General features: G+C 38.7%; 1 protein-coding gene across 1 annotated transcript; it reads left to right on the top strand.

The window, feature by feature from the left end:
- The first annotated feature begins 6,557 nt into the window (after positions 1 to 6,557).
- On the top strand, positions 6,558 to 15,441 carry LOC118241289 (uncharacterized). The gene is made up of 7 exons (XM_081709636.1): positions 6,558 to 6,767; positions 11,007 to 11,066; positions 11,260 to 11,358; positions 11,616 to 11,907; positions 12,256 to 12,558; positions 12,687 to 12,953; positions 14,049 to 15,441. The coding sequence occupies exons 4-7, from the start codon at positions 11,634 to 11,636 to the stop codon at positions 14,432 to 14,434; spliced, it is 1,230 nt and encodes a 409-aa protein (XP_081565762.1). The 5' UTR covers positions 6,558 to 6,767; positions 11,007 to 11,066; positions 11,260 to 11,358; positions 11,616 to 11,633; the 3' UTR covers positions 14,435 to 15,441.
- Positions 15,442 to 21,361: the final 5,920 nt, after the last annotated feature.

Below are 21,361 nucleotides of genomic sequence, written 5' to 3'. Positions count from 1 at the left end.
TTTGGAAATGACCTTTTTGTCATTTATTGATTATTTATTCATTAAATACACTGAATCTGTTCTTTTTATGTGGTAATGTGGCCAGACCGCTCCTGCTGTTTGGGCTGACTGCATAACACACACTGTGCAGAGGAGTGCACACCCAATTATTTCCAGTGCATTACGCTGGGCCCGAGCCGGAATTGAGTCATACGTGTGATTCTGTCAGAGAGAAGTCAACAACTAAACCAGTGAATTAAAACTCGTAAATAAAACGAGGATAAAAAGTGTAGAACTAACTCTGTTCAACACAATGTTGCTTTCGGCTTGTCCTCTGTTGGTGTGTGATTACATCACATGTTGCTAGGCAGAACTTCACAGAGAAGGTTGATTTATAAGGTAAAAGGAAAGAAGATTAGTGGTGTCTACACCACACCTGCATGCTTTTTTTACTCATAGTTAAAAACATGGTAAAGTATCTTCATTACTCCAGTACTGAGCTAAACGGACAATTTATTTATTACATATTCTTATTATTTTGTTATTACAGCGTCTAGTTAAACACTGGTGAAACATCTCACCTGTACAAATACTACAACTACACACATACAACTGTATATGTACTACACACCTAAATAAAGTGATGAGAGGCCTGTGCCTTATCTCTGCCTCTCTGCTTTACACAATATTCTTCAGCCTAAATTATAATGTGGTGGTTTGGTTTAGTGTAAAGTAAATGAAGGGACTGCAGGAATGTTGCCTTTACACAAACAACAGTCAAGGTTTAATGGCTATCACATCTAACAAAGGAGATACTTTTAATAAAATTACCACACTCTTCGAAGTTATGCAGACAATGCAAGCAATGCAGTTTTTATGCCAGTAAAGAATCTTCAATTGAATTGATAGAATGGATTTTTTTTTAGTTCATTATTCACTTACGAAAAAAGTCAAAGAAAGTGAAACAAACTGAACTATACTGGTGACCTGCTATAACCTGCCTCTACAGTAAGAGGAACAGCCTTCTGGCTGGCAGAACTGTGTGTCATTCTAGGTGAAGAAAGCAAAACAATGTCAAGAAATGACATTGCAGGATAATTCTGACACTCCCAGTTACTGGATAAACAAACACAAACCAACATCACTTCAGACCTGGTAGTAAAGGGTCACTCTGTCATACTGTTATAACATCACTACAGACCTGATGATAAAGGGTCACTCTGTCATACTGTTATAACATCACTACAGACCTGGAGGTAAAGGGTCACTCTGTCATACTGTTATAACATCACTACAGACCTGGAGGTAAAGGGTCACTCTGTCATACTGTTATAACATCACTACAAACCTGGTGGTATAGAGTCACTCTGTCATACTGTTATAACAGTATGGGTCATTTCGTTGCTGTGCTGTCAACAGTCTCAGGAGAGAACATATAACCATCAAGTCTTGTAGTTTGTACTATTATAGATACTGGGTAATTACATAAGTAGCTCACTGTTACAATGCCTCTTTTACCAAATTATGAGAAGAATCTATTAAAAAGATCTATAAGAAGTAATAGGATCAACCTATTTCTAGGAGTCATGCAATTATATTAATATATTATTGTTTTACAATGCTAAAAACATTGCCCATAGAAAATGCTGTAAGCGATGATTCCACACTGTTCAAAGTTCAAAACCTAGACGTCTTGTGTTTGTTCCTGTCATTCAGTCACACTGGGTGATAAAAAGTACAAACAAAACTGTAATGGAGCATCCTTTGGTATTAGAAAGGTGCTATATAAGTCTATGATAATACAAGAAGACAGACTGTCACCCACTCTGACAGCATATGTTCTGTCCAACATAAAGAACCTGCCTTTGTGTGTGTATGTGTGTGTGTGTGTGTGTGTGTGTGTGTGTGTGTGTGTGTGTGTGTGTGTGTGTGTGTGTGTGTGTGTGTGTGTGTGTGTATCTTTACCTTCCCTTCTATAATAGCACCTGAATATAATGCTTGTGTACATGTTACATGGATGGAGTTTTGCATGCTGAAATTAATAGCAACCAAACTGCTTGGAAGCACTAATGACTATGAAAACTATAAGAAAAATGGCTTCAAGACAAAGGGCTTTAAAATGGTGTGGCTTGAAAATGCACTTGTTTAGTGATGAGAGAGAAGATATTTTAAAAAGCATAAACTTCCGTCAGTTCAAAATCTGCTGCATATATAGTGATGAAAGTGAAGCAGAGTAATGAGGTGAGGAGGGGTCACATGAGGACATGAAGACGATTCTGCTGAGTGGAGACGCTTCAGACCGACTCTTGTTAGTGTTTGGTACAGTAACACAGTGTTAACACACGCAATTAAACAGTCACAAAAAGAATATACTGGTGAGGTTTTTTTATTGCACAACACCCTTATAAAATAATTGACCTACAGTCCAAATGATGGATTATGATGGATTATTCTCTCTCTCTCTCTCTCTCTCTCTCTCTCTCTCTCTCTCTCTCTCTCTCTCTCCCCAAAAATTCCCTGCCCGTTTGGCACTGTGTATCATGCCAAGCCTATTTGCATGCCGGTGCTGTTTGGTAGCGGGCCGGGAAAGTCCCTGCTGCTGAAACACTTTAGTTTTGTTACTATGAACAACAGCTCCCCCTGCTGGCACAGACATTTCTGGGTCTTCAGTCAGTTAAAGAATGTCTCTTATTTTCTCAACAAGAGCTTGTTAAGATAGACGTATCCCATGTACGTAGCACACCCCTTCTAATGTGTGCAGTATTGAGAAAGTACCCAATCATCCGCACTTTCAAACTGGGCTTAAACACAACCCACGTGATATTTTAAGTCTTCAAAACGTATCTCAAAACGGGAAGCCCCAGTGATAGTCATATGTGTCAAAATTTCTCAAAACGAAAAATAAATCTGCTCTGGGAATTTGTAATATTACCAGTAACACATCTAAAGACATGTGACATGTTTCCATTCTGCAAGAAAGAATGAGTGAGGGAGAGAGAGAGAGAGAGAGAGAGAGAGAGAGAGAGATTATTTATGTATGAGATGAAGAAACATTAACATATATCTTAAAAGTGTGTGTGTGTGTGTGTGTGTGTGTGTGTGTGTGTGTGTGTGTGTGTGTGTGTGTGTGTGTGAAAAAAATCACAGTTCCCCTTCTCCACCAGTGCATGATGGGAATCCTCCCCCAGTGGGTCAGCAGAGGGGACACATGATGACTTCATTAGTCTTTTCTAGTCTTTTTAGTTTTTAGTCCTTTATTACACTGTTCTCAATTTACCTTCTTTAATCTTTATCGACTCTAATTATTTTTGTTATTTTCAATGTAAATAAATGCAAAAACAAGGCCTCCATTATTATATATTAATGTATTTTAGGTTAAAATCAGTTGTAGCCACTAATATTACATAGTAGTAACTGTATTGTGTCATAGTAATTTTACTCTCTAAGGACAAGAAGAATAAACACTGTCCATTAATGCAATGAAAGTGCATTTTGGTTCTACACCTTAAGGTGTGGGAGGAAATGCTCATAACATAAAATGCTGTGCAATAGCATCACCTTTAGACCAGTAAAGGTCCCTTTACTGAGTCATTTCACACCTGCTGCACCTTGTGTCAAGTACGGTGTTCTGTCTTATGGTCTATGTTGCACTTTGCATTTTATCTGAGTAAAAGAATAAGTAATTCCAGCAATTTCAAAAGGACTATAAGCAGTACATGCTACAACCCTAATAAAACAAAATTACATTTATTTATTTTGCTTATTTAGAGCCTGCAGTATTGGCTGTGGCTCAGAGTGTCACGCAGACAATATCAGGAATGTATGATTATTCGTTACTTTGCCCCAGACATTGTTTAAATGACTCATAGATATATTTTTGTACACATTCCACAAGTTTCAAATCCTTTGTTCCTGTGCAGATCTGGCACCTTCTATTTTTTTGAGCTGCTGGAACAGCTGCTGTTCAAGTGTGAGGAGGTTCACCCTCAGTCTGGATCTCGGTCTGGCTCTGATCTCGGACCATGCTCTCGCCTCTCTGTTTGGAGCTTCACAAAGGCCTGACTCAGCCGTGTCGAGAAAATCCTCTGATTCAAGCTCTCCACCCCACCTGTGGTCTCAGTGCAGTTTAGAACCATTCCAGGTGTTTGTCTTCGCTGTTGCTCACAGCTGCATATTTGCATGTTTGCTGTTCCTGGGACAGTGTGACGCAAGTGCATAATGCACAACATACACAGAGCGCAAAACTACGTGTCATATGTTCTGAAGGGTTTTCTCTCTCTCACTCCCTACCTTTCTCTCTCTCCCACTCTCTCTCTATCCTGCCCTCCCTCTCACTCCCTCCTTCTCTCCCCTCCCTCACTTTCTTTCTCTCTCCCTCCCACTCCCTCCCTCCCCATCACTCCATTCTCTTTCTTTGTTGCTCTTCCTGTTTCTCTCTCCCTCTTTCTCTCCTTCCCCATCCCTCCCTTTCTCTTTCTCTCTCTCTCCCTCCCTTTCTGTTTCTCTCCCTCCCTCCCTCCCTCTATCCCTCCCTCTTTCTCTCCCTTTTTATCTCTCCATCTTTCCCTCCCTCTCTCTCCCTTTTTCTCTCTCCTTCATTCTTTCCGTCTCTCCCTCCATTTTTCTCACTCTTTCTCCCTCTATCCCTCCCTCCCTCTCTCTTTCTCTCAACTAAAACATTGCTCATCTGCCTTTCTTCAGCGTGTTGGGATTCTACCGCTAATCTACTTATTGCTGGTGTTCCAGATATTTTATGCGGCACAAGCTAGTGTTTTCCAAATTCTGCATTGTCTCCTTAACAAGTACCCTATATAGGGTTCCATTTAGAATTGTCTGTGGGCATGTTATTATATATTCATATTTAACTTATTAAGTATAAGTTTGTAAAATTAACTAACACAATTGCATATTTACACTTACCTTACTCTTTTCCATAAATTTAAAAACTTACCTTTTAAATCAACAAACTGAAAGTGAAAATCTTTCAGTAAGGCCCTGGAATAACCGAGGTGTTTCTTCATCCCTTTCAGGAGCAAAAAGCCCAAACCCAGAGTATCTAAAATTGATAAACAACCAGGACATTACTGTCCTTAGAGATGTAGATACTCACTGTCCCCCAGGCTACAGGTAAATCCCCCAACCTTCATTCAAACACACCAGTACAACATATGGCCGAGACACAGGGGAGTGATAATCTGGTACAAGGACCTCCTAAAATCGCATTTAAAAAGTTTTGGTTTTTTGGTTTTTTTTCCATGCAAATATGTTCATGATTGTGCTTTTGTATGTGTAGAACAGAATGTTTAATGCTTGTAAGATATTGTGCTAATTAAACAACTCTTTAAGGAGAGAGACCTTCAGCAATGAGTCATAAAAATATTCTAAATATTTTGTTTAAACTGACAAACATTTTTTAATAAATGATCTAATAATCGAGTAGCCAGTAATCAAGCAATGGGACATACGTGCAAATCTAAAGACAGATAATCCGGAGAATAGCTAAGATCACAAACTGACCAGAAAGAACACTTAGTATGCAGTTCAAGTATAACGGCAATGCCTCCTAACGATGAGAAACGAACAAGCGTTTAAGTATAACGTTAATAAGTAACAGGTGAGTGTGACTAGTACTCTAGCGATGTATATCGTAAGTGAACTCTCGGATAGGTGGGATCTGCTGGAAGGCTCTCCACATGACTGACTGAGGCATCCTGGGAAGTTGAGTATGGAGCGGCAGAGCCAGGAATCAGCATGACACGCTCACTCTGTCTTAGTGAACATTTAACTATAGAAATGTTCTTGCTTGCTATTGTTCTGGAACAAATCGATTTGAAAACAATTAAAGTTTAGACAACAACAACAAAAAAAACCTTAACCATCAATTTCTGTTTTACTAGGTGAACTTTAAAGGATGTATCACCATATTTTAAAAGGCCACAATACATTTAATTAATATATTCTTAGAAAACGTATTAGAAAACGTAATCCTGCGTGTACACACTGTCCTAGTCTTGGATACTTCTAATGTATTTCCTCTCATTTGTTTAACTGGCTTCTTCACTCCGTTTAGGCCAGCCTTAACTGCAAGAAAAGATCACATGAGCATTGTTCTATCAGAGCTGAATGATTAAAATAACCCATCCTTCTCACGTATGGCAGGAATTAATTCAAATGTGAAACTTGTTTTACTTGACCCTGTGTATTTTTTTTAAGTACGCTAGACGAAACCAAAGTTAGATGTTTTGCAAAAATGCCTGAATAAACAAACATGAAATAAATTGAACATTTTATGTACTAATCGCTTAATAATAATAATAATAATTATTATTATTATTATTATTATTATTATTATTATTATTATTATTATGTTTCATTAACAATGAAACATAATAATAAAGTAATTTAAAGAGACGGCCAGATGTTGTCCGATATGCTGGACCTGTTGGTAAAGAGTCGACTACCGCAGTCGGCCCGATTAACTCGTGCCGGATCCGGGCAGTCATTCAAAACGGACTCAAAACGCGCAGTGTTGCCCAGATTGGGAATTCCGATGTGTTGACACATAGACGCGTCCTACTCTATGACTGACTGAAGGATACAGGACGAGCTTCTGCTGGTTTAGGTTGAAAACGAGCGGTACCGTTATAGAACTCCGCTGAAGAAGAAAAGTATTTTCATTCGCACATCTGTAGATCACACTTGGCCCGATTAATTCATATATCTGAATCTACGTCAACCTTCATTCGTGTTTCGTCTTACTAGCGACGGCTAGTAATCACCAAGATCAGGTAAGATTCTCAAAACTCAAGAGTTTAACATGTCGGAGGTTTTAATCAAGTCGAAGCATTTTCTCCACATTAAGCTTAACAAACTCAACACTGAGTGGAATTAACTCGACCCGACACGCACATACAACATTACCACCAACAAAGTTTGTGCAGGAGCTGATGCCGGTTCCTGCAAACTAGCAAACCTTTTAACGACGGACTGGTTTCAGAGCCCAACGATTACGGAGGTGGATGTAAACTTTGCTTCTTTCTCTGAGGGCATATTTTTAACGTCCAAAATACATTTTTCTGCGGTTTTCGTGCTTTTAGCTCTAAATGGCGGTAAGGCAGTTAAACAACTTCACGAGGTGACACTCGAACCCCGGAGACGTGAGTCTCTGCAGGCCGGCGGATGTGCTGACAGGAAGAGAGTGTAGCAGTAGCAGCTTAGTGCTAAAGGTACTCGACTAGTAGGGGAGGTCGGGTACGGCTGTAACATGGAGAAAGTTGTAACACCAGCAATCCCACCAATATACGATAGGAGCCATATGATCATTTCAGTGTTTATCCAATTCCTCTCTGATTCCACATGTTGGTTATCAAGGCTGGAAACAGGCGCATTCATATTGCTTAGAGGAAAAAAAAAAAAAAAAAAAAAGATTCGACCAAGACTATTTTTTGTTTAGTACTTATAGTAGTACAAATAAAATTTATATTAGATTATATTGTAGTTATATACAACTAGGAGCAATTTCTTGATTTTAACTATTTTACAAAATTCCTAGGCAATGGAAAAGAGAGACAGAGGTGACAGAGGTGTGCCTGCCAGTATTTTTGTAAAAAATTTTTTTATTTTTTTATTTATTTATTTTTTAAAGCTTCTGTATAAATGCCCTTCTAAAAAAAACCTGACAACTGCCTCCTCTCCTCCAACCTACCTGGTTAATTCTGGCTCCACTGCAATTCATGTCCTGTTCTCCAAATGAGCCAGGCATCAGCGTTGTCGCTAGTCAGGCTTTCAATCCTTTGGCTATACCGCATGCTCAGAAAGAGAAGGGAGTGTGAAATACTCACCAATAGACCAGTGAAGAAAGCATTAATCAGGTTTTTTTTTTGTTTTTTGGGGGGGTGGGGGGTGGGGGGGGGGATAAAAGCATCAGCTAAAAGCCATAAATATAAAAGTCCTGACAGTAGGTGGAACTACACCTGTAACGTGATGCAACAACGGCTGTGATGTTGAACCATTAGATATGCATCACATAGCCAATGACGATGATTAGACTGTTGATTAATATTATTATTTCTAATTGTTATTGTTAGTAGAGAAAGCAGGTATATTGTGAAAAGCCTTGAATTGCAAGAAAACAATTTGCAATTGGCTGCATGGTAATGGAATGGAAAGATTTATGTTCACATACATTTACTACTGAAGGAGCAATAGCAATGTGGGTCAGGATATATGAAAGAAAATTCACAGTAATATTCGTAATATTAATCTGGACATATTTTTCAAAGTTTAGTTAATTAAAATTCTATGAAGGTCTTATTTACTTTCACAAATTTATTCCCAGGAAAACATCAGACATGCACTACATTATGTTCATTGCCCTCTGTTAAAAGAAAGTTTAAAGTATAAAAAATAAATAAATAAATGAGCAGAATATGATGTATACAATTTGTAGTAATTATATCAAATTATATCCCCTTGCAGCCCATATGCTGTCTTGAAAGAATTTACTATTCTGTTAATTTAAGTAAGAAAACAAGGCCTGTGATTGTATGCAAAGTAGTTAATTGTACACTGTAGAGCCTCCTGATGGTGGATCAGACTCCAGCTCAGCAGTCAACATCATTCTGTCATTACATGTACGTCTGTAAAGTTCTGTGTTGATGTGAACTGCTTTTCCTGACTTTGGTCCTCTTGGGGATTTAAACACACAAGGCCTCGGATTAAACGCAAAGTAGTGAATATTACACTGTAGAGCCTTCCGATGTCCTTCCTAACTACGTCAAAATTTACAGGCAACATCAGACCATCAGTTCATGTATTTATGTAAAGTTGTGTGTGGATGTCTTCAACTTTCCCTCTCTTCTGCCTTTAAGCAGTTTATGGCTGTGAGGCTTAATGAGGTTGTTTTCTTACCCAAATGAAGGAGTTGGAGTTTCTCAAGAGGCTTCCATATGTCATCATTGATGATCAGAAACCTTTAGACAGGTTTATTTGTTGAAGAAATAAGTCTAACTATTGGTCAGGCAGTCCAGTTTGACATGATGGTCAATACTATGGACACATTATTACATTGCCAATTTTGAAATGATAGAATGAATGTAAAAACCATGAATCTTTTGAAAAGCACTTGTAATTACAGAGTTGTTAGTATTGCTGAAAATAATGATATGATTCCAATTTTATGTTCATAAGTGAAAAGCTGTAGGATTTATGCAGGATTTTCCAGAACAGTTCCACCTAGTGGTCAGATGTTTTGAAAGTTCACAGATTAGCAGATAAGAAGATTGGAAATATGATACATTTTCGAAGGGTTAATTTGCATATGACAGCTATATTGTTATGAAATTTCAAAATACTTTTGATAATTATTGAGGTTCATACTTTTGTGAATATTTTCAGGAGAATAAAATCATTTTAGCAATTATAAAATGGTTCTATGCGCTACATACTGCAACCCTAATAAAACAAAATTACATTTCTTTATTTTGCTTATTTAGAGCCTGCAATGTTGGCTGTGGCTCAGAGTGTCACCCAGACAGTATCAGGAAATTATGATTATTCATTTTACAATTAAAGCCCTCTTAAATGTCATATGATCCATGTTCCCCTTGAATTTGGATTATAATTTAAAGGAATTTTACTGCTTCTACAGACTAGTTCGACTTCTGAATGACAGCAGACCACCTCAGAATGTCACTCAGTATCAGGGCACTGTGATTATTAATTTCAAAATTAAAGCCCTCATACATGTCATACATGAGCTATGTTCCCTCTGAATTCTGATGAGAATTAAAAGGAAATTTTCTGTTACCACAGTAAAGTTCCACTTCAGATTTACAGTAGACCACCTCACAAAGGTTTGATTATTGACTTCTTGAGTCTTACGGAACATTTATATTGCAGTGAAAAGAGGCGATTTTTGCTCTCATTCATTTCTATGCAGAGAGCCGATGATGGGCATGAAGATATTATGGGAGTGAGTGTATTGGGGACCAACTGAAGAGTGTTGAAAAAGTTATGCAAATGAGAAGAGGGTTTCTCTGCAAGGGGCATTTTGTAATGTCACATCAAGCTACACACTAAAAGAAATCAGTGTTTGTCATTTTTGTGTCAGGATTTTCCCATGAGACAATCTCATAGACATTTCTAGTGGTCACTCATGAACTTCTGGGCTGAACTGGCACCCACTGAATACTGTATTATAAAGAGAGTGTACAGGACACAGCACAACTCTGAAGGAATACAGAAACACAAAAGTAGTTGGTGTTCCTGGACCAGTAAACTTGCTTAGTTTTAATGACGCCCCCAAAGTGGCCAGCAGAAGGTGAAACGAGCGTTCTGATTTACTGCAGCATAAATGTACTGTTAAACCCATTTTACACCAGATGTGGTAAATGCGTGGGCCAACTCTCTTATATTAATGAATGTAATTGGCACGTGGCACTTGCCATACCTAAACACCACATTTACACTACAACAAAATGAAACTCTTGTTTAATTTCTTGCTGACCGCTTTGGGGTGTGTCACTAAAATGCAAACAGCAATGGTATTTATCCTTAGTGTTTAGTGGGATGTGACCTGCCTTGTGTTGGTTTCACTTTAATGCGTTAATACTGATATTGAATATAAGAGAAAATATTTGTGGTGTGCGGACTTCCTGAAAAAATGTATTTATTTATCATTGCCTTTTATGTGTGTGGTCCTGTACACCCTCATTCAATTCAGTATTCAGTGGTGCTGTAGACTCTCATTACAATTCAGTGTTCAGTGGATGCCAATTTAGCCCAGAAGTTCATATGAGTCGCCACTAGAAATGTCTGAGATTCCCATGAGAATTCACCATAACACTGTGTGGATTTTACTTCACTCCAGCACTCCCTCCCCTCTACCCACAAAAAATTCCAAAAAAGCAATTGGCTAGTATTGTATGTATTTGTAGTATTACTCTCCCACTCCACAACGTCATTTCCTTATTTGAACCTGAATCCTTCTACCTGAACATATGCAAAGACATCTGTGTTCTCCACAGCCATGAAGAGCTTAGGTATCCTCCTGTACTCCATGTTACCACTCCTGATGATCTATAATGGTAAGTACAACAATGTGTTAATAATTACAGACTGAACCATTAAAATAATGGACTTTGAAAATAAAATTTACAACTAAAAAAACAACACTTTCACGACTGATGGCTGATCACTGCTGTGTTATGTCTTATTAGTATTTTGTAATTCCTCTCTTGTGACTAAATGTACTTTGTTTTGTCTTTTCTCCAATTTCAGCATTCAGTTCTGTAAAAGTGAAGCTTCATGATGCTGCTACTCTCCCCTGCAATGAGACCTGTTCTGGTCTGGTCACATGGACTGTGTTGCATAAACCAGGTGACATTCTGGCTCAGTGTATTCAGACATCATGTCAGTCAAAGGAGGGATAGTGTAGTTGATTACACTAAGAGGACCCGGTACACCTGTGATTGTGGTGGCGAACACATCTGTGATGTGAACATTCAGATTGAGCATAAGTATTTTAATATTATATTAGATTTGTTCTAAGCTGTTTATACATTAACTCAGTCCACATAGATTCTTTACTTATTATTAATTTTATTTGTTGTGTTTTCCTTGCTGTTCCTATCCAGCTGTAAATATCCCTAAACATGTCCAATCCTGGAGAATCTCTCAGCGTGGATGTGAATGTCTCAGAGCCAGTGGAGGTGATTCTGACCAGGACTGATGACACCAAACCAAACACTGTCAGACTATGTGATCTTAATGGGTGTGAAATTCGGTGTGTGTCTGAGTATGAGAAGAGAGTGTCATTCAGTTTCAGTCTGCAGATGAAGGATCTGAAGGCGTCTGATAGTGGTGTTTACACCATACGGGACACCAGGAATAATGAAGTCATTGCTACATACACAGTAAACGTTACTGGTAAGATTTGTTTTTACTGTGTCTGACTGTAACTCTTTAGTCAGGGAAGTGATAATATATTCCTACTTACTTAATCCATTTCTTAGCAATATTTTTTATAGAACCAGTTTAAAGCTTGCATAAGACATTCATGCACTGTTCATAGTGCATTATGGTTTTACATTTTATGCCATCTTGACTGTACTCACATTGTAATAACAATTTCACATGCTTGCATATTTGTTTTATAGAACAGATAAAAGACCTTGTGTAAAATTGTAATTTGTTTAATTGGAAATACAATACACATAAAACCTAAAAACCTAAAAGTTCTGTTTCTATGTGACTATATGATGTGTTTTTTTGTAGTTCTACGTCAAGAGTCACTGAATCATATTACAAGAGTGGGACGTAATGAGAGTGCAACTCTCCGCTGTAATCAGACATGTTCTGGTCTGGTCACATGGACTGTGTTCCATAAACCACGTGACATTCTGGCTCAGTGTAATCAGACATCATGTCAGTCAAAGGAGGGATTTCACATGTCCCATGATCAGTACTTGAAGGGAGATCTCTCCCTCACCATCACTGATGTTGATTACACTAAGAGGGCCTGGTACACCTGCAACTGCAGTAGTAAAACATTATGTGATTGGACTCTTCAGGTCCATGGTAAGTAATACTTTACCATCTGGTCGTGTTTATATTTCAGATGGAACAGTCTAAGCCTTTAATAAAACTAGGTGCAGTGACAATTCTGGAGGATGACTGTATTATTTCATAATACTTATACAATACAGAAAGGAATATCAGGACCATGGATGTGCCCGTCTCTGAGTTAGTGGAGCTGAACAGGACTGCTGACACCAAACCAAACACTGTCAAACTGTGCATGGTTGACGGGCGTGAACTTAATTGTATCTCTGAGTATGTGAAGAGAGTGTCATACAGATTCAGTCTGCAGCTGAAGGATCTGAAGGAGTCTGATAGTGGAATTTACATCATACGGGACACCAGGAATGATGAAGTCATTGCTACATACACTGTCACCACAGCCACTGCTGGGGGTAAGACTTGATTGTCACTAAATGCTGATGTGCTTTCAGATTCTTAAAACCTATTTGTTAGTGACGGTATCATATGATTAGAGAGTGGAATATAAATAGGACGATATTGTAGTTAATTACAAACTGCTCAGCCAGTTACATTAGTCATCTTACACCTTTAAACCAAGTGTGATAAGTGAAGCAGCATACAAAACCTATTGAGGCAGAGATGTATATTTTATACATTACAAGACAAATATGCTTATATGCAAACCACTCAAGAAAAAATATTGTATTTGGAACATTTGAAATAATCCAAGTGTCACGGAATGCTCTCCTCCCACGAGTCACGTGGTCTGGCTTGCTGCGTGCAGTGGGAGGACCTTGTTTGTTTTTCGTGTTTGTAACCACGCCTGCACACACCTGCACCTGGTTTTAATCTCGTCATGTCTGTGTATTTAAACCCAGGCTCGTGTGTGCAGTACTGTCGGTCATTGTTCATGTTTGCCCTTGTTCTTGTTGCCAGTGTTAATGTTCACCATTTATGTTAAGTATGAGTGCCATCATTGTATTCGTTGTTTGTTAATAAACATCTGTCTGTCGAGGGAGTCTGTGCCTCCTGTTCCACATGCTGCAGCACTCGGGCTGTTGCACCAAGTTAGTTGGAAACAGACAATAGTAGTCATAATTGAACATGGGAAATACAATAAAAGAAAATGACACATCTAAAATGTTCTGTGCTTTCAGTGTAAGTATTGTGGGGTTTACACCTCTCATGCCCTCTTCTCATGTATGTATGGTTAGGATGGAGCTAGTTCTTACATATAAGCCTTCATCTGAAGAGGCTGTAGGGTTGTATTATAAAAGGTATCAGTTCTACAGTATTCATATTCATCTATGCTCATAACTGTGTGTGTGCTCTGTTACCTTCTGCTGTTACTGTACATTTCCTGTATGCTTTTTGTTTTACTCCTAATGTAATTATAAAAATAACAGGTTTTGCTGGGCTTTACACACTGCTAATAATTCTTTTGGAATTAATTACTAAATCAGGAGTGTTAATTACTATTCTGGAGTGTTTGTAAACCCTCCTAATGTTTTATGTTCTGTATTTAGGTAGGCAGGTGGAATCTGATACAGACACTGAGGAGAAGGAACAAGAGAAGCCTGACAAGATGGTGCTGGTAGTGGTGTTGCCATTGTTCATACTGGTCTTACTGGTGTCTGCAGTGCTATTCCGAAAGGAATTACAGAATTGTTGGTCATGTATGAACGTTCAATCAAATGAATCTGTAGAGCAGCAAGCGATGAATGAGTTACACCCAGTGCAGGAGCAGAGGACCAATCAGAATGTTCCAGAGAGAGAAGCAGACACTCAGGATCCACTCTTGAATCCTGTTTCATCAAATACTGATTCTGTTCCGGATTCTTCAAATCCTGAGCTGCTTTCTCACCCTGTTCCTGACTTTTGTTCACATGTTCCTGCTCCTTCACTGGACTGAATCACAGAACTGCACCGTTTTAGGTGCCTTCACACTTGGATCTTTTTAAGTGTTTCAAGTGGACCTAGTCGTGGTGAGTCTGTGTGACAGAGACCGTCACTTAGGAAGGTTAAATGGGAGCTCGAGCTGCTCTTTAGTCTGGTGGTCAGAGCTCACATTTACCTCCTGTCAGACCTGGGTTTGTGTCCTGGGTAGAGTGGTTGCCTTCAGCCTTTGTAACAATCTGAGTCAATAAGCATCTAAGCAGACCCCCAAGTGAAGTTGGTCTCAATATGATGTGTATTGTTTTGTCCTTGATTCATTTATTGTGAAAACAATACATGGTTCACTTTGTGTTATTTACTGCAGACCTTGAGGCTGGTCATACACAGTGACAATCTACACAGGTAACATCAAACTGGGGGAGAATGGCTGCTTGTGGGATTGTATGCTGTATGTTCAAATGTGATATAAACAAAATGAATGTTAAGACAAAAATAAATATCTGGCTACTCAGTGACTGTTGCTGAGTTATAGATAGATTTTTTTTTTTTTCCTTGTCCAGTATGTTTTATAGTTCTTGTTAAAATTGTTTGTTTTTTTAAAAATTGTTTTTCAATAAACCGAAACAACTGTTAGTAGCTCAGTGGTTAAGGTACTGGACTGATAATCAGAAGGTCACTAGTTCCAGCCCTGCCATTGCCAAGTTGCACCTGTTGGACATCTGAGCAAGACCTTTAAACCTCATTTACTTGAATTGTATTCAGTCATAATTGTTAGATGCTTTGGATAAAAGTGTGAGCTAAATGGTGTAATGTAAAAAATAAATAAATAAATGCACTGTGTGTACAATTATTAGCCAAGATTTATTTTTGAGGGTTCGTTTTATTATTGAACCACTACAGTGTTCTCAGTCAATCCAAAATGTCAATAAACCTCAAACCTGAATATTTATGGAAGTAAAAGTGAGGTTTTGACTTTCTTAGGAGAATATCTATATGTGCAGAATTATTATGCAACTAAATGAAAAACAGAAAATGTCCTGTCTCACTTGTTTTTCACCTGTTAAACTGAGAATAATAAACAAAATTTACAAATAAACCTCTGACATTTCAAAATAAATTTAAATAAATTAAAAAATAAAAATAAAAATCAGTGCCCAATACAGCCAGCCTTCTTTTCAGTAACAGTCATAAGCATTCTGTTCATGGAGTTTGTTAGTTTCTTATTCTGTTGACAATCAACATTTGCACAGCAGCAACCACAGCCTCCCAGCCACTGTTCAGAGAGCTGTACTGTTTTCCTTTACTGTAAATCTCCCATTTAAGAAGAGGCCACAAGTTCTCAATAGGGTTTAGGTCAGTGAGGAAGCTGGCCATGTCATTCCTTCATCTTTAAGGCCTTTACTGGCTAGCCACACAGTGGAGTACTTCGAAGCATGTGATAGAGCATTGTCCTGCATAAAAATCATGAAAAATCAAGTCTTCTTGCAAGATGCATTTTCCTGTACCACTGCTTGAAGAAAATGTCTTCTAAAAACTAACAGTAGGTTTGGGAGTTGATTTTGAATCCCTCTTCAACAAATAATAATCTATAAACCACATTACTGTCCTTCAAGGAAATAAAAGTGCAACTGCAGCAAGTAAAGCAAAGTGCACAGTTAAAAGTAAAAAAGGGATTATAAAACTGAGCAAAGTAAAGATACAGCTGGGACAGAGCCGTCTAATTAAAGTCGTTTCAAAATTAAAAGTATCTTAAAAGTATGTAAATTGTCAAAGGAAGGGAATTCTTTGAGGCCATAGCAACAAAAGGCAGCATCAGAACTCTAGTCGGGTGGTAGACAACCTCAGCATGTTTTATTGGATGATCTGAGGGCCCTTGATGGTGCCTGCCTTGTGATCCTACTGCTGAGATGACCATGTAAATACTTAAATGTCAGCAGTAGGATTTTAAAGTCAATTCTGTGTGACGCAGGCAGCCAGTGCAACTCTTTAAGGATATACACTGCCTCTGGCCAAAAAAAAGGTCACACTAATATTTCGTTGGACCGCCTTTAGCTTTGATTACGGCACACATTCACTGTGGCATCGTTTCCACAAGCTTCTGCAATGTCGCAACATTTATTCTGTGGTGGCCAATCCATGTGTGAAAATGATGTCTCATGCTCCCTGAACCACTCTTTCACAATCTGAGCCCGATGAATCCTGGTATTGTCATCTTGGAATATGCCAGTGCCATCAGGGAAGAAAAAATCCATTGATGGAATAACCTCATTGTTCAGTATATTCAGGTAGTCAGCTGACCTCATTCTTTGGGCACATAATGTTGCTGAACCTAGACCGTACCAACTGCAGCAACCCCAGATCATATCATTGCCCTGACAGGCTTGTACATTAGACACTAGGCATGATGGGTGCATCACTTCAGCTGCCTCGCTTCTTACCCTGATGTACCCATCACTCTGGAACAGGGTGAATCTGGACATATCAGACCACATGACCTTCTTCCAATGCGCCAGAGTCCAATCTTTATGCTCCCTAGCAAATTGAAGCTGTTTTTTGCTGGTTAGCCTCACTGACAAGTGATTTTCTTAAGGCTACACACCTGTTTAGTCCCAATCCCTTGAGTTCCCTTCGCATTGTGCGTGTGGAAATGCTCTTACTTTCATTATTAAACATATCCCTGAGTTCTACTGTTGTCTTTCTATGATTTGATTTCACCTCACATTTAAGTGATCGCCGATCACGATCATTCAAGATTTTTTTCCACCCACATTCCTTCCTCGTAGATGATGTTTCCCCACTGTCCTTCCACTTTTTAATAATGGGTTGGGCATTTTTTAACCCGATTTTAGTAGTTTCAGCAATCTCCTTTGATGTTTTCTCTGCCAGATGCATGCCAATAATTTTACCCTTCTGAAACAGATTAACCTTTTCCACGACCACAGGATGTGTCTTTTGACATGGTTGTTTAACAAATGAGAAGCTACTCACTGCATCAGTTAGGGTTAAATAACTTATTGCCAGCTAAAACATAATCACCCATGCAGTAATTATCCAATGGGAGGCTCTTACCGATTTGCTTAGTTAAATCCAGGTGGTGACCGTTTTTTTGGCCAGGCAATGTATGTAATATGATAACTCATTTTTGTGCATGCTAGTACTCTGGCTGCTACATTCTGAGCCCCCTGTAGGCTTGAAAGAGTTTTCTTAGGAATACCTACTAGCAGAGCATTACAGTAGTCCAGATGTGAGGATTCAAATGCATGCAGAAGTTTTCCATTATCAGATGCTGTGAGGAACATATCTGACTTTGGCTATGACATGCAGATGATAGATCACTGTTCTTCAGACATGAAGAACATGGCATTTAAAGCTTAGGTCACAATAAAATTTGACACCATGCTTTTTGATATTGTTGGTCCTTAGCTGATAGAGACTCCAGGTAAATTATTGTATCAGTGCACACACGACCATTCCCAATGATGATAAATTCCATTTCATCATCAATGAGTTGCAGGAAATTATGACCCATCCAGGACTTGTTGTCTTTTAGACAGTTAAAAATCAGACTTGAAAAATCAGACAATGGAGCCCCAGGTGTTATATAGAGAGACATGTATAATTGTGTTTTGTCTACATACTTGTGCAATTAAATATTTATTGATGATCATTGCCAACGGAGGCATACAGAGACTATATGGTCTCAAAATTGAACTGGTCTCAAAATCGAGCCCTGGGGGACACAACAGGATAACCATATGGCATTTAGAACTGCTTTCACACAGTTCAACCTAGTACTCATGACTGGTCAGATAGGACTGTTCAGAATAATAGTTAAGCTAACCCAGCCTCTTAGACAGTTTAGCAGTATACGATGGTCACCTGTGACAAATGCAACACTGTGGTCAAGGAGAACCAGTACAGACAGGTTACTGGTGTCATGGTTTAGCCTGTGATTATTTAAGACTTTAGTTAGTGCAGTTTCTGTGTTGGGCTGAGTTCTAAAGACAGTGTGTAAAATCGCATTTATTTCATTGAAGGGAGACCACCTTCTCAATCATCTCCCCAAAGAATTAAATATTGGAGTTCGGTCTGTAATTGTTGAGATTAGTGGGGTCTAATTTATTCTTTTTAAGAAGGGGCCTGATAACTGCTATTTGGAGTCTGTGGGTAAATTCCTTGTTTACATGACTGATTAGCAACATTAACAGTGTCATTTGACAGTGCGTTGAAAACTTGTTTCAAGAGTTTTGTTGGTATGGTGTCTATAGGAATGCTAGTAGGATTTTGAGTGCAATCACTTTCATAAGTGTTTCAAGGTCAGTCTCTGAGAACTCAAACAAGGTGCTTCCTTCTGCACTGTGACCTCAAAACAGATTTGAGACTTGTCCTCTTCTTCGTTGATTTTGCCATGTGAGAGTTACAGTTCTTGTTCTGGTTGGTGTTTCTGTCTTTTAAGGAGGGGATGGGGTGGATATGTGATTATGGTTAAATTTGCCTTCTTTGTATGTACTGTTTCCTATACTGGAGCAGTTTGATGTGTGCCGCTAAGCCGACTTACTCCAAATGGCATTTTTCATGTTGATGATCCTCACTCTGCTTTGAAACAATAGATTCAAAAAATATTTTGAAAACCCAGTTGTTAGGAATAGTATCCTAATGGAAAGGGAATGTTTTCCCTTTAACAGGATTCTGTGTAATTACAGAATAACTCCTCATACAATAAGTGGCTACTCACCTGCTGAGCTACAGGTAGCAAGTTAGTTAAGACAATTGACCTGCTTGTACCAGATCTGAAAGGAAAAATACTAAATAAGCAGAAACAGAAACAATGTAGTGACAAAGGCAGAAGGATGAGTAAAGGAGATAAATGAATCTCTGATATCATCCTTCCATCCCAAACTCAGCCTTTCTCACTGATCAGATTTTCAATCCCTCACTCACACCCACTTTCACTCCTTCAGACAATTTCACTCTCTCACTTGTCTGAAATCGCACCCTACTGTTTTGTGTTCTATGTAGTGTGTCAGCCATTTTGTAGTGGTTGAATTTTAAGTGGGCAATTAAGATTCCCTGTATAGTGCACTATAATGTTAACTGTAAATGTAGTGAACAACCGATGTACGCTGCTTACAGGAAGAGGTACCACAGTGCTTAATGATTTCCTTCTGCAGATGTTACTGAATGGAGCCACTAGGGGAAGATGTTGTACCACGGAACTAATTATGAGCCAGCGTTTAGTGTCAAACTCAAGCCCTGTATCACTAAAGCAGTTTAGTGACAACCATCCAAGCTAAAAATAATTCTTTAGGTTACTTGTATTGTGTCCTGAAGAAGGCATTAGCTGTGGGCATTATGTTACAGTCCAGATAGGACATGTTCATACAATAAGATATTTTAATTTAAGGAGTGTCTTGGTTTGGAATTTTAACTGGGATTAAATGGGTTAAAAAGCCCTTTTAAACCAGATTAAATTTTACATGGGGTTTCTTTTTTTACAGGTGCTCCTGTGTGATTTTATTCCTGTTTATAGGCTAATTGCAGATACAGGTATAAGTCATTCCTTACTAACTGTGTCACTGTGAGTTCCTTAAATATATAATGCTGAAGTAAGCATTACATGTGGGTATTGTGTAACAGTCTAATTAGGACGTGTTCAAACAATAAAGATCATTTAAAAGGGATCAATTTAAAAAGGAAAATATTAAACCCAGTGCTGATGCTTTCCAGGTTTTGAGCTCAACACTCCAGGACAGAATCTGCTCACATGTGGCTGAACATCTGCACAGAGTCCTGTGGGTTTACGTAACACAGTACACATCACTAAAGACATCTTCACATCTCCACTGAGAGGTCAAGGTTAATGTGTTCTATGAAGCAACAACAGTGGCAGGACATGCAGGACGGCACATGTAATGCTGCACGCATTACCGCACACCATCCCACACATCCACCTGTGGTCATTGTCATTGTTTGTTTACTCATATAACATCAATCCCTGACATTAACAGATAGCTTGTGGCCGTCCAAACCTGGAGCACTTCTGGAGGACTTAAACACACAAATCACAAAACACAGGCTCCTGTTGTGTGCGTGAAGGCTAGTCCCTGGAGTGTCTCCCACATCGTGTTTAGGTTTAAGAACACAGAATCAGATCTATAACTGTAAACACACTTCCTGCAGATGTCCAGTTATAATGTCAGAATTAGTAAAGTTTGTACAGTTATTTATCATGTTGAAGCCTCACGGTTTGTAATCCTCAGTGATAGAAGAAAAAACTCACACAGATGAAACATATATGTCACACAGATCAATATTCATTACATCCTAGAGTTCAAACAGGGGAAAATAGAAACATTGCTGGTTACATTTATATGGATCCATAAATGTACTGGGCAGTAAAGTGGAGCACTTGGGGAAATGATCTGTAGCCTCATTGTGTTTGAACACTTGAACACTTCGGCCTTCAGGGATTTTGTGCTGGAATTAAAAGATCAGAAACCTTCAGTGTTGGCACATTTGGGTTTTCCATAATGGAGAGGCTGGGAGTTGCTGCTTCATTGCAGCCCCTGTAAGGATGAAGACCCTGTAAGGATGAAGACCCTGCTCCTTGAAGTCAAAGAGTCCTATTTACTACTTACTATGATTTTTTAAATAAGTTCTAAAAAGAGAGTTTTAGAGTTTTCCCCTAGAAATAACATAATTTTGACATCCGTAATTTAAAAATGAAGCTGTAAGGAGTGACTGATTGCTATACACGACAGGTCCTTAAAACTGAGCTGAAGGAGATGTGGTGGATGAAGACAAGCATCAATCACTGCAGCAGAGGTAGATGGAGTCTCTGTGTGAGTCTGAGCGCACCCGTCTGGCCCGTTCAGCCATCTTCTCTTACCTCCATACACGTCTGCTTTTAGATTTAAATGTGTCTGCAGTGTCGTCCCCCACC

Source organism: Electrophorus electricus, chromosome 1 (genome assembly GCF_041902795.1).
Source record: "Electrophorus electricus isolate QZ-2024a chromosome 1, ASM4190279v1, whole genome shotgun sequence".
Lineage (NCBI taxonomy): Eukaryota > Metazoa > Chordata > Actinopteri > Gymnotiformes > Gymnotidae > Electrophorus > Electrophorus electricus.
Note: the sequence above shows the minus strand (reverse complement) of the source record. Positions and strands in the feature narration are given on the sequence as shown.